This window comes from Orcinus orca, chromosome 2 (genome assembly GCF_937001465.1).
Source record: "Orcinus orca chromosome 2, mOrcOrc1.1, whole genome shotgun sequence".
Taxonomy (NCBI): Eukaryota; Metazoa; Chordata; class Mammalia; order Artiodactyla; family Delphinidae; genus Orcinus; species Orcinus orca.
This window is the reverse complement of record NC_064560.1, coordinates 110,193,044-110,219,390: the sequence shown is the minus strand read 5'-3', so window position 1 is coordinate 110,219,390 and position 26,347 is coordinate 110,193,044. Positions and strand designations below refer to the sequence as shown.

The following is a 26,347-nucleotide window of genomic DNA, read 5'->3' as shown; positions in this document are numbered from 1 at the left end:
AGGTCTGTCTTATCTCTGGGACCCACAGAAAATGGAGAGCATTAAAAATCTTATTAGAAAGGGATCCTCAGTTAGGAATTTTCTTTCCTACGTTGTCTATTTCACGATGAGTTTTAAAAAATGAAACATGGATTACTTTGCAGTTCTACTGCTGAAACAGAAAGTTACAATTCTAGAGAACTTAATTGTGAAGTTCACTTTGTATTGAGACCAGAAAACTAGGTTTCTACAAGCACCGAGATTTAAACTCCGAGAAGGTGCTGCCTGAGGTTGAGATAGGAGATTTAAACAGGGTACTGGGGGAAAACACCCACACAGTCAGCAGAAAGAGAGGAGACCATGAGGAAATGGCTGGGAAGAACATGTCTTTAGCTCGGCAATCCATTTCAGAAGGGGGCTGCGTTTGCTCTAATGCCACAGCTCCTCAGGTGAGACCAGCATCCTCGGCTTCGATACCTAACTGTTCTCTAAAAATCTCTCAGCAACAATGCGGGTATTATGGCCAGCTGTTGAAATGATGTCCTTATGGATTCAAATAAAAGTCTTATTACGATAAGGAAATTTTAGTTCTTTTCATCTTAAACACAGGAAGACAGGAGTATTTTACAATATGTCTGAAAAATGCCATGTATAGGACAGTATTTAAAGACATTTTAAAAGATTTTAAAAGTAAGATGTAAGTGAAGACATTTCCAGAGCGAAGTCTTCAGCCCTAGAGGCTGAATAGCTGCAAAACTCAGATTCAAGTACATTCCCTTTCTTGTGAGGATTTCGATGAATGAGGGAGATGAAGATTTGGCTACAGACAACACTCCTTCACAGTACTTATCGCTGGTTAACGCCAGCGATAAGTTATGTTAAGTTATGTTAATATTCTACAAGAAAACATGACAGGGCTTAAGCCCCAGCAGGCCCTGGTTGGACGTCTTGTCTTGATGTATAAAATAGTTCTTCCCTCATCTTGCCTGAGCATGAAATGGTGTGAAATGACATGTTCTGTATTATCAGCAATTCCTTATTTTGATTGGAATTATTTCGCTCAGTTTCAAATAAATATAAATTACAAGCAAAATGCAGGGAAGTGGTATGAATGCCAAGTTTCATGAGAGCATTGTGACTCATATCAGAGACGTCCTCACTTTTCCTGTCCTGTTTTGTTTTTTTTTTTTCAGTACGTGGATAACAACTGCTCTGCTGACAAAATGCTAAATACTTGCACATGTTCCTTTAAACCCCCAAAAAACAAGTCTTGATTCTCAAAATGAGTTTTTGTTCTGGTATTACACCCTCTTCCCACCAAAGTCTCATAAAACAATGCAAAATACCCTACGGAAAGCAGCGCACTTCCCACCACTTAATCACTGGTGGGCAAGGAGACCCAAGGAAAATCTGACCACGTTCCTTGGTGTTGTTTCATTCACAAATGCATAAAATATCCAGGAAATTCCTTGTGAAATGAGCCAGAAGCAAAATAACACATTCTTCCTGACCTCCTTGCTAAATATACAGTGATTTATAATTACTAAAAAACTCAGATGAAAATCATTCTGAGGTATTACTTTCCTTCTGGGCTGAAACACCAGTGTTTTTGTTTTGATACCACTGGCTACAAGATACCATCAGACACCTAATAATTTTACCATCAATTAAGTTGGTAACACGCTCATCCTTCTTATTTCTACCACATCCCTGACAAACGGGAACAACAAAAAAATTTAACCTCTAGCGGATAGTTTCTCATTTTACTGTAGGTGACATAGCAAATAAAAGGCTTTCAACGTTTGCTGCCCGCAGCTGTGTAAGCTGTTTAGGAGAAAAAGTGATACTGTTGGTTCTTTTTCCTTAGTTTGTGCAGTTTAATCTGGCCCAGCTCAGGGGAGCTTTGCCATCTAGACTTGGGGTATGTGGCCAGAATGGTGACAACCTCACCCACTCCAAGGGGATTATGTGAAAGGACAAAAAAGTATTTGGTCCTGAATACCAGTTAGGGAGTGTGTGTGTGTGCGTGTGTGTGCGCGCGCGCGTGCATTTGTGGGAGTGGGTGTTTGCAGCAGGGCAGCAGAGAGGCAAATTTGGAAACGTCACACCTCCAAAGGGAGAAAAAAGCTAAGTGTGAAGACATTTCAACAGTTTTCCCTTTTCCCAGTTTAGTTACTACAACTCAGAAGTCATGTATTCTTCAACCTAACCATCTCAAAGAAATCCAGGTATCTGCAGCTCAGTGGGGCTGGCCCGTCGGGTGGGCGCTGGGCGGTGGGGACTACTTGCCATTGCACTGCCCCGTGGAGGTGAAGCGGTAGCCGGGCTTGCAGTCGCAGCGGTAGCTGCCCGCCGTGTTGATGCACTCCGCGTTGCGCTGGCACACCGGGCCGTTCTGACACTCGTCGATATCTACAAGCAGGAGAGAACTGAATTACGGGGAGGGCAGAATCTGGTGTCAAGTGGATGAAGCCTCTCACACAACATGGATTTATATTTTCTTGTTTTGATCGGTTCTACTGAACAAACCACGGAAGACGGAAATTTTGTTTTCTAATTTTTCTGTTTTACAGATATTTTTCAGAAATGCAAATACTTGATTTATCACCACATACGGGTTCTAACGCTGCTAATGTCTAGAAAAAGTTGTGAAACTCAGCTTCAAGGGCCAGGACTTGATACGGGTATAGACCAGTATCCTAGGAAATCTTGTATTTGCTCAAAGCCTGGGGGTTTTAGGATTCAGTTGGGTTGCTTTTGTCTGGAAGGTTGTGAGGTCTGCAGAGCAGAGCATCTCAAACCTGAATGCGCGTATGAATCACTTAGGATTTTTTTTGAAAGGCGTATCTGATTCAGCGTGTCTGGGGAGAGGCTTGAGATTCTGTGCTTCCATTAAGCCTCCAAGTGATGCTGGTACTCCTGGTCTACAGACAGTGCTTTGAACTGCAGGGCTGCACAGGCTCTTGCTTAAATTTCTGCCACATGGCAGTCAAGTCAAGGAGACTTAACATGAGAGATTGCACATAAAACCACTGAAAAGAACCAAACGCTTACTATCAAAGGGAAGAATAAAATGGATATTGTGTGCTCCAGGGCTTTGACTGTGCTCAGGGAGTTGTTTGTCTATCTTTTAAAAAATTTAACAGCTACCTAATACAGTTCAAATTCGTGGCATTGCAAAAGTTACTGCACAGTCCAGGCTATAGCGTGGGGCAAAATACATATTCCCTTCCCCTGCTCTTATGAGACATTCTAATTCAGTCTAAATCCAGTAAAGGGAATAGCCTGGAACACAGGTGGGAGGCAGCTCAGCACCAGTACCGGGGTTGCATGCAGAAGTCGGCTCAGCCAGAGAAGTTCCCACAAGGGGGCGGCAAATACATCAACCAAGGCCTCCTAGGTGTGTGCTTCTGTGGTGGGAAAACCTCAGTGCTATTGGCAGTCAGTGGGAGTTTCCGTCTCATACGGGGTGTGCCTCTCTGTACAACAGATACAGAAGCAGAATATGCCTACATTGGGTTACAGTGGACCCAGGACCCAGCAGCACCTCACCACCGGGCCTGCCCTGCTCTTAATTAAGGGTGTGCAGAAACACAGAGGGTACCTTGTGTAGCTGGAGAAGCCAGTCGGCGTCACGGACAAGCATTTCTGTAATGCATCAGATGCCTAACATCTGATTATATACATACTTGGGGAGGGCAGACGCATGGATGCTCCCTAAATCACTTCTGGAATCCATCCCAATTTCAGTCTGGCTGAGGCATGTACTAAGTCAACCTTCCTTTTCTGATTCTGCGAGCTAAGAGTGTGCTGGGAAGCAGCGGACCCTGGATTAAACATTCACCCTGAAGATGGATATCCTACGGAACGGAAACCAAGAGTTGGAGCGCTTTGTAATCTCCATATCCACTGAATGCCACCCTGACAGCAAAGTGCCTTACACTGGTGCAGCTGTAGGTTTTCAGTCTCATGTGTGTAGCAAGGTCTAGGTTGACGTGGTGGTCCTGGATGGCCTTACCTCTGGTTTCTGGCCAACGGCTGCTGCTTCAGCAGATATAAGTGCCAGAGAGGCACCTGGGTCAAGTAACCAGCTCTGAATGGAAGAGAAGGGGAGATGCCACAGAAGGCGGCGGACATCCTGACGCATGTACGACAGGTGTCATACGGTGGCTATGAGCAGGCAGCCACCTCTCGCACTATAAGGTCACCTGCTGTGGGCTTTCTTCTGCATTCCCACATCATGCCTCCTCCCCACACCTGATCCTTGATGACCTGAAGCCCAGGGCCCGAACCAAAGCCCGAAATGACTATCTCCTTAGGATGGTTAGGAATGGCTGTCACCCCGTTCCCACTCCCCCGCAGAGCAGGCAGAGGAAGGGACGTGGGCCAACTTGGCCACAGGAACAGAAAGCCTGGTGAGGAGAATTTAACAAGCATGCGCTTGGGGCTGTAACTTGACTCATGGTCTATAAGTTGTCCCCAGTTTAGGAGAAAAAGATCTTTAAATATTAAAATGTTGACCTATGTGCTCTAATACATGCTCTAACATGAACAAAAACTCTGCTAGAGACTCTAAGTTTAAGTACTAAATAGAAAATTATTCTAGCTGTCCTAGGGCCCATGGTATATTTAATAACCAGGAACGTCCCTTTTACTAAAATGTAAAAGAACACTATCTTCCCCAGATGTTGGAAAAATATGAAGTGCGGTAAGGAATGTGCAGAATCACAGCACAAACACATGGCAAGCGGAGGTAATTTGAAAATGAAAAAAGTACCATTTGCACTCATGCCAACATTCTTCATATAAAATCGAATTTGCTGTTCTTGCCATTTGGGATTCTCTCGTGCATTTGAAATATTTGCATTAACCTTGTTTTCAATTGGGAGGAGCAAAGGCTCCGTTTGGAAGAGAACACTGATTTTGAGGTTCAGCTCAAGACGACTGCCCACCACTCATGCTCACTTTCAAGCAATGTGAAACAACAGCCATCTATTGGACACACCCGGGATCTCAAGGCTTTTCCGTATCAGCTGGGAAATCTAATACATTGTGTGTGTGGGGAGAGAGGGCCGGGGAATGGACATCCTGCTTCTCCCGCTGCGTGTTAGGGAAATTTTACATGAAATGTCTGTCGATCCACATGTTGTCCTTCAGTACTGCTAGAGTTAGATGGATTTCTAAAATTCCAATGTTGTGAACTTGGCCACACGTGTGTGTGTGGGTATGCAGCTCATCGGTTGGCTCATTTCTGGGTGTGACATAGCGACAGCCTCTCTTACCTTCACAAACCAGCAACTTGTCATTATAGAAGAAGCCTACTGGACATTCACATCGGAAGCTGCCAACCATGTTGATACACACGCCATTTTCACAGACCCCTGGGATCTCCCGACATTCATCAATATCTAGAAACAGAGCAGGTACGTATGAGTGACGGAACGGCACGCGGTCCCTCTGCAGGGTAAACTGGAATGGAGAGTCAGCTGCTTCTAATTCATTCTATGTAAGGTCTACAGCCAGAGAAGAGAAAGTGCGTGTGTATGTGTGCATGTGTACGTGCTTGTGTGTGTATGTGCTTGCGTGTGTATGTGCTTGCGTGTGTGCATGTGTGCTGGGGTGGTGATGGAAGCGGGGACGTCAGTGAAGAGCAAACTGAGATAACTGGACTGCTTGTCAGACGCTCATGCGTCTGTCTGACTGACTATCTGTTTTTCTGGTTTTGTTTTATAACATCGGCTTTGTCCAGGCAGGAGCCATCTTTGTACCCACTGGGCCCTGTGCACCAGATGAGCAGAATAAAAGTGACTGCCAAGAGAAAGTGGTCTCTCTACCCCAAGTGTGTGGTGGTGTTCGTCTAGAACGGGAGAGGAGAGCTGGTGAGGAACAGAGGAGGAGCCCATGGTCACTGCCAGCTCTGATCTTCCAAATTCCACCTCAACACCCCCTTTCTCCTTCACGTGGCTTTTGAATGGAGGTAAGTCAGGTCTGGGGATGTAAGCTGGGCCTGAGCTGACCATGGAGAGAGAGCAGGCACCAGGGAAGGACTGTCACAGTAGACTGTGGCTTCCCAAGCCCAGGCACCGGGGCTGGCTTCTACGCTACAGTGTTGCCGGCCCCTGGTACACGGTCTGACAAATGTTAAGTGCCAACTAAAATGTATTCAATTAAGAACCAGTACCTGGAAGTGGGGTTGGTGAGCATTAAAACAGGACCAAAGTAGGAGTGAGAGCAGAGCCAGGACCCAGGCTGCTAAAGCCGGCTGGCCAGCTGGTGAGGGAGCCACGTGGGCAAGTCTGGTCTCCTCACCAGCCTGGTGGGTCCACTCGCTGTTTGACCTGCTCTGAACTCCTGACCATTCAGTGTCCTCTAGGATAATAACGGTAACAGTGACAGTAACAGTAGTGTCTCCCTTGCTGTATGCCTGGTATACTTCTCAAGCATTTAACCTGAATTTAGTTACCAAATCATCAGGGCCACCCTATGAGATGGTCTCTAGGTACTCTGACCATCATCATGATGCAGATGATGGAACTAAGGAAGTCAGAGCATGGAACTTGCCAAAGACTGTACAGCCAACAGGAGGCAGAGTTGGGATTCGATACCAGGAATCCGCTAACAGGCTGTCCTGTCACCCGTATGCTTTTCCACAGTCAAACAATCTTCTCAAAACCATTAGCGAAGTGCTTGTTATCCCAGAGGGCCCCTCTACCAGCCCTCTGGCAGAGTTTCACAAAACACTTCAGAAGCAGGGAGGGAATGTAAAGCTTTGGTCTTTCCAATCCATTAGGTTTCTGTTATTGTTGTTGAGATACTTTCCTTTACATATCATAGTCCGGAGCCTCTGCAAGATACTTTGTTTGCATAAGTTGTAAGAAGATGGCTATAGACTTAAGTGGAACTCACAAGAGCTTTCAGAAGAATCACACCCTAAAGCCAATCTGTTTTAAAGGAGAAATTCGACAGGACGTGGATTTATGTTGGACCTTTTTCTAAAGGGCCTGACTTTGTTTGAAGACAAATTGATCTCTTTAATGGAAAAAAAACAGCTTAGAATATCGAAGGGTGTATTTCCATTTTGAATACAACAAGTCATTATGTTTTAGATTTTTCACACATTTGTCATTCATGTTCTTAAAAAGTTAGGCAAAGATATATCACAACTATGCACTATCAGCAAAAAGAAAAAAAAACCCAGACATTCTTGAACTACGTACGGGTTAAAACATGAAATGTTATGTTCACATTCATTTGTTTTAAATATAAGAGATGTATTTTCAAGTTTAACAATAACAGGCTGGGTCAGATTTCTAGCCATTGTTAGGCATAAAAGAGCAAAAGCATATATTAAAAATTATATTTTCTTTTCCTGTCTGGATTCCATTTGAACTTCAACTTGGAAAAGTTTATGTTTAAAGACAAGATTAATAAACTTGCTATAGTTTTAACCCCACACGAATGGGTTCTATATGCCAACAATCTTCAGACCTTTCAGAAGAAGAGTATAAAGCTTAAATAAAACAAAGTTTCTCAGTCATCTAAATATTTTGTCATGCTGGAATTTGCTAACAATAAGTATACTGCTAACTATCACATTTCCAGTTTTCAAGAGCTAGAGGCAAAGCAAGCTGTGAGTCAGGACTGGATTCTGGTCTCAGCTCTGTTATTAATTAGCCAGGTGACCTCAGCTGAGTCCCCTCCCCTGTCTAGGCCTCTGTCCCCTCAACTGTAAGGCAAGGCCTAGCTGATGTGGACTAGATGACGTCTGAAGCCTTTCCAGTTTTATTAGTGGATGATGTTAATGCTGTTTTGAGTCTCTGCCTGCTACCAACATTAGAAGGTAGGCCTTGCTGGGGTACACGCTTGGTCCATCCACGGAGAACGATGGATTCTACTATTAAAGACCACTTATCTTCAGATCAGAGATTCTAAGGAGATGAAAAGATCTGTCTTGGGAAGGGGAAAAACAAAGCAGCTAGAGCCGGGCGTTTCAGGCCAATGCCATTTAACAGGTTTTCTTTCCAAATCATGATGTTTCTTTGGACGTTGACTGTGGAGCCATATGTATTTGGCCCTAAGAGAGCCAGGTTGATTGCTGGACCAGACCCTTGTTTTCTTAAACAAGGTCATTGGAAAGGCTGATGTGGATTTCAGTTTACTTATTAGGAATAAGGTGGAACAGACAAAGTGGTGATGTTTGCTACTGGACACAACTGCTCAGAGTTAAGAGGGGCATCTAAGGACCCACAGAAATCACACTGGGGAAAGACTCTGAGGATGCAATAGCTTTCCATCTCCTTTTACGTTATTTGGTTTTAAACCACAAAGGCATCACTTCCATTGGCTGAACGCTGTGCATTACTTCTGAATCTTGCGTAAGCTTCACTAGCACTGCAGTCGTCTCTGCTCCAGTTACCAGACAGGGCCTCAGATTGGAAAGATTTTTTTTTTTTTTTAACTTCACATCTAAAAATCCCAAAGCAGATAACCTGAGGAGATTCTATGTGAGATAAAATTGATCCACCTACACATAAGTATTGGTATGAACAGTCATATTAAACTCAGGTCTTAGTCAGATGGAAGGTTTGGGAATTATAGTCAAATCAAACGTCAACTGGCCCTACTCCCAGAATCTCTCTTTGTTGATGCCTAGGGTTGGTTTAACTAAGCTTGATTGTAATTCTGTGAAAAGCTTTCCAGTCCCCTTAATCATGACCGACAAATGCTGCTGCCAATTAGGTGGAGCTACACAGGGTGTCTGTACTGTTTGTTTCAAACTAAGAATCAGAGTTTCAATAAAGCTAAATGGCACTGTTTAATTTGTTCCTTCTAAGAAAAAAAAAGCAAACTGAGAAAATAACAGTGTGTACTTCCTTTTCTTAACACAAAGGCAGAGACAAAAAGTTCCAACAAAGGCATCATAACTCACCAACAGGTAAACCAGTGTAAATGTCGATGACGAAGCCTGGCCTTTGACTTCCACAGAGCGTAGCAAATTCATCTGCAGTGATTGAACGAAGGTGGGGTGAGCGGGGTGGGAATAGGGGTCAGCAGAGAGCAATAATTAGGCTGAACAAAATTACTTTGTATACATTCTTGAGAGGTATTTACCTGTATTTTGAAAAATTTAAAATAAAAAATTAATCTGAAAATTCCTACAGATGGTGTAAACTTCTCCTTAAGACAGGCACTGAAGGAAAAGTGATCTCATGTTGATGTAATAATGAGGCAGAAGCAGAGGTCTCTATATCATATGCCACTCATTTGTATGATCCTGCCTGTAGGGATCTGGGTTTCTGTAAGGATGTTGTTCAGCTCTGAACCCAGGGACTGGCATGAGTGCCTCTTTCCACTCTGCATTAAGGGATCTAGGATTTAATGAATGTATACAAAAGCCATTTCCTCGACAGACTGGGGGAGACCATGGCAAATCTAGCTAAGTTCTTGATAGGAGGTCTATCAATGACTAATTCACGTCAAACAACCAACTTACCTCATTACTTCAAGTTTTGGAGCTGGATTTCTTTTGATGCAGCTCTCTTGTTCTCTCTCACTCCCTCCCCCCGACCCTTTATCTTTCTCTCCTTCACCTGAATTCATCAAAGTTGATAATAAAGGATGCACTAAATGTCATCTGTGGTCCCTTGTAACTCTGCGATTCTGTAATTGCAGATCATGAGTGTAACCAGTATAGCATGGTATCAATTTAAGCTCAAGAAGGCCACTGCCTTATGGGTCAAACCTACTGAAAATTAGTAAAAGGTTTCCAAGAGTATTTTAATCAAAATGTAACATGTTCTTTTCATGGTGCTTTTATTTCCTTATAAAAAAAGAAGTTAGGGTCCACTTCCAACAAGTGTCACGCCAGCTCCACTGACCATCCGGACAAATTTCAGGGACTCCTAAACTGTGTGCAGACTGCATAGCTAATGAACGGCCATGCCTGGATTTGGCCAGTATTCAACATGAAGACGAAACCTTGCGTGTTATATTAAGAGTATGCAGATTCTTAAAACTCAGACAGATATTTCTGAAAGTAAATGATAGTCTTTATCAGAGATCTCCAAAGTGGTCTGCAGGGGAATGTACAATGATCCACCAAGGTAAAAAAGAAAATACTAGGATGTCTAACTTTGTAAAATCCAAGTTTAAAATTAATTTTGTGTATATTTTATAATAGAACAGTTTGTGAAAATAATCAATGCATCTCTCGATAGAATTGAAAACAAATATAGAGAGACATGTACACATTTACTTGTAAATACACACAGCAAGTGCGTGTAACCTCCAGGTTTTTTAACGATAGGTATGTACGATCAAAAGATTTGAAGGCCACCGGTCAAGATCAGGGGTCAGCAAATTTTTTCTTAGAGGGCTAAGAAGTAAATATTTTAGGTTTTGCAAGCTGTGCAGTCTCTGTTAAAACTACTCAACTATTTCACGAAAGCAACCATAGATAATATGGAAATAAATTAGTGGGGCTGAATTCTAGTAAAATTTTATTTACTAAAATTTGAAGTTCATAACATTTTCAGGTCATGACATATCATTCCTTTGACTTTTTTTCCAACCATTTAAAAATGTCAAAATTATTTTTAGCTTGTGGGCCATACAAAAATAGGAGGAGGGCTGGATCTGGCCTTTATGGGCTCTTGTTTGCCAACCCCTGGTCTAACAACATCTTGCAGAGTGGAGACAACTCGTAATTCTAAGTAATGGTTATTACACTATTTCCAGAGTAAACAATGGATGAAATGGTATATTTTACTAAAAAAGAATCTTCTGTTTTATGCACTGTCAGGTGGCACCAGACAATAGGTTTAGGATGTTACATATCACTGTGGGGAATGGAGTAGGTACCACACAATTCTCAGATCAATACTCTGCATGGCAGTTCATTCAATCTAAATCACAAAGATAATCTAGATCATCATTAGTAAATGATGTCATCACGATATATAGGACATATATCAACCACCGTATAAGAACACTGCACCAAAGTTTTTGCTTCATTTACTGCTAAGATGTAAATTTACTGCTAAGATGTAAGACTTTTTTTTCCGAACAGGTAACATTATTTGGATTTTTCTGTATGAGGATATAAGAGGAAATTTCTCTGAGATCTCAATATCAAGGAGTTGATCTTTTCTGCTTTTCTTTAGTGTTGATTTTGCTTTGTGGTCATTGAGACTCTTAGAGTCGATCACATCTGTCTCTATATGAGCTGCTAGAAGGTTTAGAGCCCAGGTTATTGCTCGTTGCTGGCAAGTGTGTAGGAATCCCCAGCTTGGGTCTTGTGTATTACCCTTGTTCCTTGCTCTGAGTTTCTTACCCTTGCTTTCCATTTGCATTAGGCCTTCTTATTTTACATTTGCATCTTTGTGGGCCACCTTGAATTCTTTCTGGAACAAGATTAGTTATAAATAAGTAAAATTGATAGGACTATGGTTTACTTATTTGTCATACTGCTTTGCCCAATGTTTCCAGACTTTTAGTTATATGGCAGACTCCATAACAATGGTAACAATGTTTATATTTTTGTGATATACTGAGTCTATGCGTCTGGTGAATGAACCTGGGTATAAATTAGAAAGCATATTCTGTGACTCAGTTTTCACCTGCAAGTACTAAGATCAACTGTGACTTTAACTATTTGCCCTTGTGAGCTAATCTTTTCTTATGAAGATCAACGATGCACCCTTTTCTTCCCTTGCTGAGATTCATTTCCCCAACAATTTGTGGGTAATGTACCGAGCTATCTTTCTGGTAACGGTGAAACTAAAACTCACCTGTGCTTGGGATGGGACACTGTTCACAGGGCTTATTCCAGGCCCGGCCAATGTTGTAGGAACAACAGCACATCTTCTTGGTCATATTGAACAACAGTTCTCCGTCGCAGGTCTGGTTGTCAGCGTAATAGTTCCTGTAGCACAAGCTTCTCCTCATATCTAGAAGAAAGGAGGAAGTTAAGGGACTGGTGATGCCATGGGGAAATCACGACAGGGAGATTCTAAGGGGATACTTAAGGCGTGAATCTCTTTTGAAGTGTATTGTAACTTGACTTCAATCAGGGCAGGAAAAGCCTGCTCTCACACAGCTCTCCGTCGTCCTATGCTGCTACAAGAAAAAGGACTTTGAGAAATATATTCCCTGTTGTTTTGTGCCACAGAACTTAGTCATTATGTAGCTGCGGTGTTAATAAACTTTACGTGACTCTCCACCCAGTCTCCTGGTAACAATTCTCCACTGCTATCTGGCAGTGATTTTCTCATTTCCGACTCATGATGTTTTAATACTGTAGGTCAGTGCTGTAAATATAGTTGTATAAAGATACACCCAAAGTCAAACAAAAGAAGTACTATTAAACCTTTGTTTGGGATTTTCCAACATTACATTTTAAAGAAAACTCCCAACCACCCACACGAGGTGGTGAGAAAAGGCCCAGCTTATGCTTTACAGGAGAGGAGGCTCTCTCAGTGAAAGGGTGGCAGTACTCGCTCTTACGAGTAACGTAATGCTGAGGACTAACTGCTGGCTCGGAAGCTCTTTTTCTCTTTGCAGATGAGGACCAAACATGCACTATAAAGAAAAGCTAGGACTTACCCATGCAATTATTCCCCCCATTCACTTGCATGTAGTCTGGAGGGCAAATACAGGTGTAGTTGCCCACGGTGTTATAACATGTCCCTGGACCACAGATTCCGGGAGTTTCACATTCATTCACATCTATAATCCAAAGAGAAAGTGGTAGGTGAATATGGAAGTTTCACTCTTTGGAATGGTCTGGTACTCAGGGTCAATATAAATGTTGATGGTCTTGGAGAAAATCCACAGGGCACTTCGCAACCTGGATAAGGAACATGGATGTTTCATTCTTCAGTGTCCTTAGTCTGTGCTAATGTGTGCATTTTCAGGAGAGGAGTTTTAGAAAAGGAAATTTTACCTTCTGATATGAGTTCTTAATAAACGAGTCCAAAACATCCTCAAACACGTGCAGTGATGGTAATGTGGAGAAATTATAATTCTCAAGTATCTTTCAGGAGGATAGCTAGGTACTTCCTATGTTCACAAAATCTCAGGAAGGATATGATATATCCTGAAGCCATCAAAAACTGGCTTCATGAATCTGCACTGGTAAGACAGCACAGAAGTAGGTATATCACGCCTCCTTCCCCATTTTCAAACACAGGGGCTGATTCAAATTTTTGTTAACTCCATGGGTCTTAAGATGTGTCATGTGTATTGTGATGCTTGACTAATACTCAACAAGGTTGTCACTGCCGAGATCACCTAATAAGCCTTTTGGAGAAGCAGAGGAATATTTCCCCTCCAGGACACAGGGAGGTCTTCTCCTCCCAAATCCGTTGTGTGACTCCTGTATAGAGATGAAAACCATTTCCCCACGCGGGTCAATGGTCCACGTGCTCTGAAAGCTAACAGTGGTCGATAGTCTCCACCTTCCCAGTAACACAGGATGAACAGGAGTCATCACTTGCATCATAAAACCAAAGGGGCTGCCTCCAAAGAGAAGCTCATTTAAATGCTTAGTACAAATGAGAAGTGGTAAAGGACAAGAAGAAGAGCCCAGAACTGTCCAGAATATAGAAGCCACTGAAATGAGACCTGTGCTACTCCGATAAGAATGGCTTTTCTGAAAAGCATGGAAAACTCTGCAGGCATAAACAGGACTATGGCTCAAGATAACAAAACACCATTTCTCTCAAAAAAAAAAAAAAAAGAGGGTGATTTAGGGTGTATTGGACATGATATTCTGTCACTAACATGAGTGCAAGCTGCCACATGTGGCATCGTTTCCTGGCCACGTTCGCACTTAGACTATTGTGCTGTATTGCTAGAGTCTCAGTTTCCGTGGTGACTAACTGTATGCTGTTTTTCGAGGTCAGTTCTTAATATCTGAAAGAACCTGTCATCCTAAAAGGGCCACGTACCATCACACACTCGGGTGTCTTCATTCAGGTAGTAGCCCGTCGGACAGCGGCACTGGAAACTGCCAAAGGTGTTGATACATTTCCCGCCTTGGCACAGCCCTGGGAGCTCCTGGCACTCATCGATATCTATCAAAACGACAACGACAGCATTGTAAATAAAACTGAGGAAGTTCCAAAGGTGCGCACCTTAAGATAAGCGAAACAGAATTACCTTCCAGTATGACCGTGATAGGGTTGGGTCGAAAACCTTCTCCTCCAGGACAAAGAATTTTGTACTCAGCTATGGAAACAACAACAAAAAGATCAGACTGAATTCTTCTGAATCTAAAATTTCTAGAAATAGTATCCTCAAGAGAAAAACGGACATATCCATCTTAAAATATTCATTTTCAGGCATCTTGGGCAGTTACCCCACTCACCTGAAGCAGGTTAACATCTTTGTATATACTTCTCCTTTCAAATGGCTTTTTCTATGTGTGCCAAATGTAAGGCTACTGTCCTCAGTCTCTGAACCTTCCGCCTACTCTCTGGTCTTGTGTTCTTATGAACTATTTTATTCTCTATCTCTTATGTTCTTATGAACTATTTTATTCTCTATCTCTTATGTTCTTATGAACTATTTTATTCTCTGTCTCTTATGTTCTTATGAACTATTTTATTCTCTATCTCTTATGTTCTTATGAACTATTTTATTCTCTGTCTCTTATGTTCTTATGAACTATTTTATTCTCTATCTCCATCATTATTTCTTTTTAAAGATTTTCTTTCCCTTTTTATTTTGCAACCGTCTCCTCCATTTTTATGTTTTGTTCAGTCTTATTTCCTGGGAATCACAACTTCCCTTAATATTGTTAATCAGCTTGTCTCCAAAACCCTTTCCAAACAGAGCCTTAGGAAAAGCTGTTCTTTCTTGGTTCCCATCCCACTTCTCTCCTTAATGACTAGAGAGTTTTCTTGCCCCTCTGTTTCTACTGATGGCAACACTAATTCCCCTGGTTTCCAAAACCAACTTTTTACAGTGTCCTTTGATTCCCTCCATTAATTCTGTCATCCAAGTATTTCACTCGAAAACATTTCTTTCAGTGCCATGCACCGGCAGTGTGAGCCATACAGGAACACATGGATAAGAACGACCTGAATCTGCTGTATCATCCTGACAAGCATCTGTAAGAATCAGTTCTTTCATAATGATCATGGTCTTTCCAAATCTGATAATCCCCCTCCTCGATTTCTGAAATTATATGTATATATGCATAACTGTATATATGTATGTATTCCAGTTCTAGCTCTGATCCAGTTTGAGGTGGGGTGGACCTCTATTGCTTGGCTAATCATTGTTACTCAATAGAACTGACTCCCCCTGCACCCCACCTAACCATCTTGCTTTGAGTCTTTCAACATCAGTGAAATGAACTATCCTCCTCTTTTATTTTTCTCTCCCCTTCCTGCAATCATCCACTCTTTTTAAGTCCCCTCTTTCATGTCACACACCCTTCCTTCAAGCCTCAATTAAAAAATGCACCGAGTTATCACCACACACTGTCAATCACAACTGACTTCCCTTTCTGAATAAAGGAGAGAAGGAGGTGCCTGCCAAGCACCCATCCCTGTGCTGAGTGTTTTACATGAGTGATTTCATTTAATCCTATGAGGCATATTATGAATGAGGAAACAGGCTTGCTGACTCCAAAGTTACATGGGTGGTGAGTGACACAGTCCTAACTGGAACCAGGTGTGCTCTTTCTCCCACTCACGGCACTGAGTCTGCTCTTCTTTCTTCCCTTATTGAGGTCTACGTTGAATTACAGCTCTTATGTTTAGGTCATATTTTGCTAGACTGTACACTCCTGGAAGGCAGGAACTACCCATTAGACTAGAATTAGCCATCCAATTATCCATAAATTATCACCTCTGCACACACAAAGTACATCCTCTAGGTACTCAACAGATAATTTCAGAAAAAGTAAATAAGTGACCCTTCAGCAAGGAAAGAATCAATACCTATCCCAATATACCCTGTAAGCAGCAGCCACTGACCTTTGCCCCAGAAGCTACATCTGACTCTAAATCGTAATACAGCATCCACTTAGAAAAAGGAAAGCCTTTTATGTTTTTAGAAGACATTATGTCCTTAAAATCACACTCTAAAGCTTTCTTTCAAGTCATACCATAAGAATGGAATGATTTTCCATTTCATATTTGCTTAGTTAATTGCTTCTTTTGCACCCAGGGAAACTCCCATCTGTCCTAGAGCTTCTAAGACTAGCCAATAGATGACAAGAGGAGAGATCAATGTGCCCTAATAAAAGTAACCTAGCCTGGAAAATCTTCTTTAAAATACTGCTATCTTCTTTTCACTCAGCCAGAAGTGAGATGTTGCCTGCCCTACTTGACCTTTTAGTGCAAGCCAACTGGGGACATGTTCTGACTTCCAAATTGGGAGTGGGATTCTTCAACAGGGCTGGAAGGCCTGATCTCCCCTCCCTGATTAAAGAGTAGAGACCAGTGGCAGCTCCCTCCCTCTGTGGCTTCTATTCCCTGGAGCTAGAAAGGAGAACTGGACTGAGCTGGAATAATAATAATAAATAGGAGGATGTCCACTTACATGTGTTCACAGCAGGGCACAGCTCACAAGGAGTACCCCAGGCTTTACCCAGAGAACAGCAGCAGGAAGCCTTGGAAACACCAACTCCAATTTCATTGCTACAGGCTGTGTCTCCATTGTCTCCTCGAGGTCGAACATCCAAATAGCAATTTCCAGAGCGGGTATCTATTTACCATATACAAACAAAAAAGCATCAGGCAAATTCTTTCTACGTAAGGGTTGAAAATTCCAACCCACTTCCAAAAAACTGTTTAATAACCATAATTTACTAAGAAACTAAAAAGTGCCCAAACACATATACTGGGAATTTACCTAGAGAAAAGGACCTGAAAGTATAAACCGTATTTAGGAAATGTTTAAATTCTTATACGATTACTTTTTAAAAATTTGAGAATGCAACGTTCAATGTTGCTTTAAAAATAACCAACAGTATGTTTCTCTGAAAAGTTTTTAAGATCTTACCAACACAGCCAACTCGAGTTGGATTCAGCTCAAAATCGGGTGGACAATCACAGGTATAGCTGCCTGGGGTGTTGACACAGTTCCCACTGATACACGTGGTTGGATCCAGACATTCATTAACGTCTAAAACCAAACAGCAAGGGGCAGAGTTATCACCCGAGCCAACGCGGGGAAGGCATCACCATAAAACGGTAGCACCAAATCTAGCGCTCCCAACTAGAATTTTTAAGAGTTTCCAGTTGTAATTACCCCTAGAAATATAGTCTTCCACTTCTGAAATAAAACCCCTCAGGAAGGAAATATGTCATAGTCTTTGGTCTTTTTCCCCTGGAACACATTTAGCATTCAAATTTGTCATCAGGAGAAAATATAACTTTGGAACTAGGAAAAATATTTCAGAGAAGGTAACTGAAAGCAAAACACTACTGTGACCTCGGTCAACCAAAACTTCAGACACAGGTTTTAAGAAAATATATTTAATATGTGCAGCTTGTTATTTTATCAAATGAGAGCAAGATGTCCCAGGGAACCGTCAGTTGCAGGCGACTTCTGCTGCCTCCCCCGCTGGGCGTGCTTGCCGCAGTACAGCTGAGCGCAAGCACAAACACACACACGGGGCTTAGCGTGTTTCTGCAGGCCTGCTAAGAGTCTCTCTCCCATCACTGATGCTGGGTTGAATATTTCCCTTTCAGTTTCTGTTCCAAAAACATGTACAGAATTCCAGATATTTAAGACAGGGGTTTTGGCGAATTCCACCCCTGTGCAATCCTTTTGTCTATTTTGAATACTTGTAAAATATTCAAGAACAGACACGCTGATTCAGAGAGAAGAGACTGGGAAATGAGGATGATACTTTCTGCTCCGGTCCTCCTGTTCGGACCTGGTAACCCTCTTGGAGGTTCCACTGTGGAAAATTCTTTTGCTCAAATCGCATGTGACCTTAGAGGGAAAGGATAGACTAACAGGAATCAGGGTAGGTAGAATGATGCTGGTGGTGATTTGGAGAACTGAGGAGGAGGCGTGGCAGCGGAGAGGTGACTTCCTGCTGTGTGCTAGAGGCCGGCTTGGTGTCATAATAGTTGTTTTGAAAACCCAAGAGAAGGAGGTGTGCTTGGGCAAGAATACCTTAGTCCTGAGCAATTTCAGGGAGGTGGTCATAACTGGAGAGCCGCTGAGTCACGGCTTGTTTAGGCAGCTGGAAAAATTAGGGTTTTCTTGAAATCCTGAGCCCGTACAGAATGGAACTTATTTCCTTAGTATCCTTGAATCGAAGGGGACGCTAGGGTGGAGAACTGAAAATGGCTCTCGAAGTCTTAACTCAGTGCCGAGATCAACCAATGAGGATCTACAGAGTGCCCGCTACGGCTTGTCTAATTTTTTTTTTTTTAATGTTCCTGAAGAGTTCTTTGCTCTACAAGAAAACGATCGACACACTAGAAATGGGCGGTTGACTTCTAGGTACCGCGTTCTCTGGTGACCACCAACTGGCCAGGGCTCGGAAGGAGTGGGTGTCTCAGCAGAGAAGTTCAAGGCAAAACCCATGATCCCAGGGCACAGCCTTCAAAAGGAAACTCTCCAAAAATGTGCCCAAGGAGAAAAGGAACGGCAAGCCCGGAACATGCCTCTGTAACCATGAGCTTGATTCTAGGCTACTAACTCTGCACCTTCAACTCTCTTCAACTTTTTCCTCTGCATGCTCATATCTAATCAGTTCCAGGTCTGAAGAAATTTATTCTGTGATTCCTACTGCTTCTTCATCCCTGCTTTTCTTTTGTGACTCTGCGAATATCCCTGTGCGATCCTGCAAGGCCCCAACAGCTGGGTCCCCTGGGACGCCTGGGAGCAGATTTCCATGCAAATAGATGGCTTACCTGTGCAGTTCCCCCCGCTTCTGTCCAGTTCGTAGCCGATCTCACACTCACAGCGGAACAGGCCAGGGAGGTTGTGGCAGGTTCCAAAAACACAAATGTTTGGAAGAGAGCACTCGTCAATATCTTGGGAAAGGAGGAAAGGGGGGAGAAATTAAATTATTTTTTTGCTAAAGAAACTGCCTGATGTAATTAGGCAAATGATGTTACTATTAAGAAAATGAAGACTATCTGACATCGACCTAGGTCCTTCTCCTGTAGACTTTCAGATATCTGTCATCTGTAAGGAAGTCTCCTAGGTGAGAACTCCCCTTTTCTCAGCCCCTATTACATGCCAAGCAGTGGGCTAAGCATTTTATGTATAATCTCATTATGGTGTTTTACGTAGCTCCACATCGATAAGAGCCAAACAAGCCAACTTAGACTGAATTCTTTGGTTGTTCTTATCTATACGTTCACTGTTTTTGTTGTGAGTTAAAATTTTAAGAACCACAAAGGCTTTGTGGTAACTTTTATCGTCAGTTTTTATAGTCCTCTGTGTTCCTAGTACCATGGTGTGTGTCTGCAGTTGTTGATGGAGATCTAAAAACTGCGGAGGCTTTTTCCAGGCCTCTGTCCCTGTCTCACATTAACATGCTGCTTGTGTAATTGGCAGGCAGGCACATCTGCAGCCTTGAGACTGGCTTTTAATAGCCATGAACACTCTGCCAGTGATGATTTATATTAAGAACAAACAAACAAACAAAACATTCCCTTATAGCATTAAGGGAAGCAAAACTTTCACTGTGCCTATTTCTGCTCCCAGAGGTGGCACAGTACCTGTTTTCCTTGGATGTTCACAGTAACAGAAGTAAACAAGGCATTAGGCACATGATCAAGAGCATAATTAGTTTCTTGCCTCGGAGGAATTTTATATCAAACTCTGCCTATTTCATATAAACTGTATAAAGAACATCCAATGGTTCCATGACAAAGAAAAGTATTTACATAGAACTATATGAGGGAATTAGTATACATGTCACAGCTAACGACTGACTTTGAGTTAATGTCCTAGTAACAAGCAACAACGATTAGTTAAGACATTAATCAGGGTCTTGTTTAAACCTCTACTGTCAATCGTTACCATGTGTTTATTTCTACTGAAATTTTTTCAGTTCACTGTGGTCACTAATTCTTCTCAATGAGGGATAATGTGCTTCAATTTGACAAGTGTGGGTAAAGAGAAGAATCCTGTGTTTCTTAGTGGGATCCATCCTCAGCCAACAGGCTCTCAGGACTCTTCCTGTCTGACCAACACTTCTCAGGAAGATGGAGCCTTACGCTGAGAGACATCTTGACGTATGGTATCATCCCTAGGGGTTCCTTACTAAGTGGATTTGCAAAAGACTGTTCCACATTCATACGTATTAGATATTTGGAGACCATGTGAGACATAGCCAGGACATTGTTCTACCTACAGACAAGACTATCCACTCTGCTGTTATTTTAAAGCCTTTATTTCTAGAAACAAAACCATAGCAGAGATTAAAAACTGTGTTTCCATATTTGAAAAGAATCCTTCACTATCAGGGCACCAGCACTTTGAGCTCTTTTCACCAGCAATGGGGATGAATATGTTGCATTGACTTGGTTATCCCCATTCTCCTATGACTGATGGGTGTACTCTTGCAAATCATCTGGCCAAGGCTGGATGTGCAGCTTACGGCCAAATAGCTGAGATTTTCTCTACACAAAGAGCAATGGTCCAGCTGGAGACCCAATCTCTCCACAGACTGAACTGACCAGGTTAGATGGGAAGCCAAAACACAACTTGCTGTAAAAAACAAACAAATGAAAGGCATCAGGAATGTTTAAATAACCTGATCTCATCAGGCCCTGCAAGGCCCCCCGGCCGCTTGCCCATCACTTACCTTCACAGGCTTTCCCGTCAGCACTGGGCACAAAGCCCATGTCACATTCACAGCGATATCCTCCCGGGGCGTTGAGGCACTGGCCATTGCCACACAGATTCAGATTCTCAGAGCACTCATCAAGATCTACAGCCAGAAAGAAACACAAGTTACTCTTCCTTAGTTAGTGTTCTGATTCCTCAGGTCCAACAACTTTTATAATTGTCAGCTTCCTGAGGGTAGCAGCATTTCATCATCATTTCTACTGGACACATTAAACTCAATTTTCTCTTCTGAATACTAATATTGAATATATAGTCAACATGGGGTTCAGATACAGAATCCTGAATGCTCAATTATCGCTAATGGGTAGTAAGTCAAACAGATCATTCACACTAAGACTTTTGCAAGCAGGATCATCAATGTGAGGACACATCCATGACAGGAAATAACATGTCACGCTTGTGCCTGATTCTCAAGCTTCAGGCTCTGCTCAGATGGGCAGCAAAAGACCTAGAATAGCAACTATAGAGGAGACCAAAAATTCCTGCTTAATCTCTTCTGAGTTTTGCTACTAAGCACAGGTGTTAAATATCAAACACATGAACCATACATGCCTGGTACATGAAACTTGGAATATTTTCTAAAAAGCAATGGGAAGTTTATGATGACAGAACTTCACTGGGTTAAGCAAAAACAATTTCAAGTATGATAAAACTTTTAGTGAGCTAAAACAAAATCCAGATGAATCACTTACTGGCCCTCAGCCCCTTTTACGTTTAAATGACTTCTTGTGAGCAGAGTACTCAGGATAAACTGATGCTTCAGGTCCTACGAGCTTCTATGCTACCTAACGGCCAATGAAAAATGTACCTCAATATCTTATTAATACCAATGCCCTGACTTAAAAAGTGCTGTCTGTATATACATGGTCATGATAAGTGTATATATCATTTCTTTATAATCATGTTTCTAATCATACATATTTAAATGTATGTAATAGTTCACATTAATTCTATGACTGTTCATTAGCACTGAGAAGAAAATGTCATTAACATATTGTAAAACTGGAAGTGAATGGATTCCTTTCAAAGCAGTTATGAAATTCTCACTTATACTAATGTGGAATGATAACAACGATGGCAAGTGGAAGAAAAATATATGCTGTTGATCTGATCCAGAATGTCTAATTTCTTTTCCTCACGTAGGTTCCTCCAGCAAGTTCACACTTGGTTTTAATATGGAAAACAAGTCAGCAGTGAGAAACAGGCACAAAAATATAAAGGCTAAGGGTTATGAAAGGAAGTGTGATTTATTTTAAACTCATGACATCATTACATACAGTGACACAAATATCAACTATATAACTATATATACATCTATGTAAATATATATTTAGTTTCTGAGGTCTCCCTAATTCCGTCGGCTACAAATTTCCATTCCACAGGAATGTCGTTTCAAATAACCAATATTTTCTGTTCCAAGTTGTCTATAACTGACCCAGCCTTCAGAAAAGAATTGATGGTTTGAAAGACGTCGAGCACCTTGCTTTTCTGACTGCCGTTTACACAGCTGTTTCCAACACGAGCCTACCTGTACAAGTGAAGCCATCGCCTGTGTATCCTTCCTTGCAGAGGCAGCGGTAAGAGCCCATGGTATTCTTGCAGTCTGCATGTTGGCTGCACATGTGGGTCCCATTGGAGCATTCGTCCAGATCTTAAGGAAAGAGGTCACACATCATTATGAACAGAAAATGTGACATTGAAAATCAGTAAAACACAAATTAAATTTTTCTTTACAGAGCTGATATTTTCATATTTATAATCCATGCAGTTCATGAGAAGCAGTTTGTTATTTTCCAACCCACCGGTGCACTTAATGCCATCTCCAATCCACCCGGGGCTGCAGCTACATTTGAAGCTTCCTGCCGTGTTGGTACATACAGCATGTCTGTCGCAGTTGTGTGCTCCAATTTCACATTCATTGATGTCTGGAAAAATAACCAGTGGTTTAAACAAAGTTTAGCAAAGATGCCTTTTGGGTCTTTTAAATAACTTAGCAATATTCAAAAGCTGACTTGCTTTCACATTTCTCACAGTATAACATAGATTGGTTTAGCATCCACATGTACAAGCTACATAAATTGAACGGATTTAAATTTCAATTTATAAAGAACAACATACTGCTACTTGTTGTTGTTAACTCTAATTATTTTCCATTATTTTAATGTAAGTGTCCAGCCACTGCAAAACAAAATGAAGCTCCTTCCAGTTGAAGATCTTAAAAAGTGAGTTGCCTAACATTCTATCCTATTAATGCTCATGGTCATTTGTTTCTATTCCCAATATTTTTATTAAATCAACTATGGAGAAATGATGCACATTGCTTTCATATCTCATATAAAGGAATACAATGTTGTTGGCATGTTAGAAAACTTTTTCAATCATATTCTGTACACTAAATATATTTTATTCTTAAATGTAAAACACCGTATTATTTAATCACGCTTTATTTCTATAAAAGTTTTACTTTAGGTATTGCTAATTCAAGCATTTGCAGAGAATATTCCTTAAGGCAGTGTGTGAACTGTCTTTTCTCTAGCCCGCACTTTGGGACCCAAGCCTTCTTGCATATTTCCTGTAAAACTCAAGTCAATTCAAGAGAGATTTTTCAGTAAAGGGAGAACCAGATTAGGGCCACATTGCTAAAAGACTTCAAATTCTCAAAAATTCTCCATTCTTCAAAATTCCATTTCCAAATTTAGCCAAGATAGATTCTATAATATAAAAGCATTATAGAAGAGAATGTATGTAGAGAACAAATGTATGGATACCAAGGGGGAAAGGGGCAGGGTTGGAGGAAATTGGGAGATTGGGATTGACACATATACACTACTGATACTATGTATAAAAAGGTACCTGAGGGGAACATACTGTATAGCACAGGGAACTCTACTTAGTGCACTGTGGTGTCCTAAATGGGAGGGAAATCCAAAAGGGAGGGGATATATGTATATGTATGGCTGATTCATTTTGCTGTGCAGTAGAAGCTAACACAACGCTGTGAAGCAACTATACTCCAATAAAATTTAATTTTAAAAAAAAGAGACTATAAATTATAAAGTAAAATATGTTTTGTTTCCTGTGATATTGTGATTTATAACAAGAAGTGTATATTTGGTCTTTGTCCTGTTTCTGGCACAGAACTCCTAAAACCCTTGGGATTTCCTAAGTGCTAAGAGCGGAAAAAGGTGTCTTTTGTTATGTTAATGAGGTGACATTTGGAAAGCACTTAAGGATGGGGGCTGGTTGCCAAGAGAACCAAAGGCATGATTAGAGAGGTGGAATTTTCAGTCCCACCCCCTACCTCTAGGGAGAGCAGAGGGGCTATAGGTTGAATCAGTCACCAAAGGTCAATGATTTAATCAATCGTGCCTCTGTCATAAAGCCTCTAGAAAACCCCAAAAGATAGGGTTTGGACAGCTTCCAGGTTGGTGAACAGTGAGGATCTGGGGAGAATGGCTTGCTCAGAGGTGGCATGGAAGCTCTGTGCCATCTCCCCATACCTTGCCCTATGCATCTCTTCCATCTGGCTGTTCTGAGTTATACTCTTTTATAGTAAACTGATACATCTAACGAGTAAACTGGTTTCTTGAGTTCTGTGAGCCACTCTAGCAAATTAATCAAATTCAAGGAGGTGGTGGGAACCTTTGGTTTATAGCCAACTGGTCAGAAGCACTCATAACAGACAACCTAGACTTGCGACTGGCATCTGAAGTGTGGACAATTTTATGGGACTGAGTCCTTAACCTGTGGAATCTGACACTATCTTCAGGTAGGTGGTTGTCAGAATTGAGTTGAACTGTAAGACAGGGAGTTGGTGATCATTGTTGGAATTGGTACCAGAATCTTATTTCCCGAAATTGATCTATTTCATAATGAAAGACAGGCATTTAACCTCATAACCAACTTTTTCATTAACTAAGAACAAGAACTCCCAAGTATGGATACGATGATTCTGTATGGAAACCAATGTCTAACATAAAACTTAGGTTAAGAAGGTAAATCTTGGCATATGAAATGTTGCAAGAATTTTCAGTGATCGCTTGAATAGTGACATGAAAACTAAACTGGGCAAGCAACTTATGTTTACCCTTTTGTTTACTTAAGAAGCCCAACTAACTGATTTGAAAGTGTTTGGAAACATGGTGTTGGCCAAATGTTCCCTCTGAAGTTCTGAAATGGTCCTGAGATCTTTGGCTTTGTTATAACTTCTAGAGCAAACACAAAATAAAATGATGTTATTTTTCCTGCAAGAATATTTTGCAATATCACTAATAAGTATAAAATGAAAACACGCCTAGAAGAATGTTCTTACAGTTACAACGTATTGTGTAGGTGAATTTTAATGTACCCTTGGCAGCCACATGAACCTACTGAGTTATTAAGGCAGGTCAAGGGAAGCACATACCGGGCAGCTTTAAACTTGTGACTGGGAGCTTTAATCAACGGACTAATGGAGCACGGCACATTCCAAGGAAATGAGGAGGAAGGCCAGCCCAGGGATAATAGTGGTAAATAGGCAGGGAATTCAAGAAAGGAAGCCTGACCTAAGGGCTCCCAGGCAGGGCCACAGACACTTCTTTCTTCCTCAGATAATCACTCCCCTCGGAGTTAATGATGCAAAGCGCCGCTCTTGCAGTGTGCTGCCGTAAGGTCCCTGCTTTATTTGTCCTGACCTCTGAGTTAGGTAGAAACAAGGACTTTCGATTGCCTAAGTGATGACCCCTCTAGATGTTCAAGAATCAAGGAGTTTTCTAAGTGCAGAGACCTTAGAATTTGACTTTCCTAACCTTCGGCTGCTCAGAGAAGGAAACAGAGGTCCCCAAAGGCATGGGAACTTGCCAGGGCCCCCAGGTCAGTGAGGGGAAGAGCCAGAAGCACCTGGAACCCAGTTTCCCATCCCGTTTGGGGCTCTCTGTCTTGAGCCACAGCTGCCTAATCAAGCTGATTTCTTTAGTCACATCAGGACTTTATTCTAAGTCCTGATTAAAGGTCTGCTTTCAGAATCTTGGCGGTATTAACAGACTTATAGAAATATTCACTAATCTTTTCTACTAAGTACAGTTTTCAGAGGTGATCGTAGCCTGTCAATCTAGTAATCCTGTCATCTTTTTCTTTTCAATTTTCTAATGTCCAAAGATGCTCTTATTTTCATGTGGGTTTTTTACCTTCCATATTTAATCTCGCAATTAAGAAGATAACTATTGTTTTTTAAAAGGAGAGTCTCCCTCCTTTTTGTCATCATGAATAATATATGAACATAAATTTCTAATTCAAGAAAATATTTGCCGTTTTACCACAATGTTCGCAGGGTGAAAATAAATTATATTTGCAAGAGGCCGTGTATCGTGGGCTTTGGAATAGGAGGGAAGAGTAACTCAGGTGCCCATATTCAATTTTCCATTTTGTGAATCTTTGTATAAGTCATTATCTCAATGGCTTACACTACCGGTGTGTCACAAGTGAATTAGAAAGACTTGGTCATAATGTCTAAAGGCATCTCTGAATAAAAGGTTTCTTCACGTGTGTGTGT

The 26,347-nt window shown here is 41.6% G+C and overlaps 1 protein-coding gene across 1 annotated transcript in view; it reads right to left on the bottom strand.

Annotated features, from left to right (window-relative positions):
* The window catches only part of FBN1 (fibrillin 1), a 254,971-nt gene that overhangs the window by 52,958 nt on the left and 175,666 nt on the right, over positions 1 to 26,347 (bottom strand). Inside the window, exons 33-45 of the mRNA XM_004281306.3 lie at positions 22,620 to 22,742; positions 22,346 to 22,468; positions 20,774 to 20,899; positions 18,867 to 18,989; positions 16,996 to 17,118; positions 16,534 to 16,698; positions 14,140 to 14,208; positions 13,929 to 14,054; positions 12,583 to 12,705; positions 11,769 to 11,927; positions 8,909 to 8,980; positions 5,262 to 5,387; positions 2,269 to 2,391 (exon numbers count right to left, since the gene is read on the bottom strand). Of these exons, the coding sequence (XP_004281354.1) occupies positions 2,269 to 2,391; positions 5,262 to 5,387; positions 8,909 to 8,980; positions 11,769 to 11,927; positions 12,583 to 12,705; positions 13,929 to 14,054; positions 14,140 to 14,208; positions 16,534 to 16,698; positions 16,996 to 17,118; positions 18,867 to 18,989; positions 20,774 to 20,899; positions 22,346 to 22,468; positions 22,620 to 22,742 (1,581 nt within the window). The remainder of the gene's footprint in view (positions 1 to 2,268; positions 2,392 to 5,261; positions 5,388 to 8,908; positions 8,981 to 11,768; positions 11,928 to 12,582; positions 12,706 to 13,928; positions 14,055 to 14,139; positions 14,209 to 16,533; positions 16,699 to 16,995; positions 17,119 to 18,866; positions 18,990 to 20,773; positions 20,900 to 22,345; positions 22,469 to 22,619; positions 22,743 to 26,347) is intronic.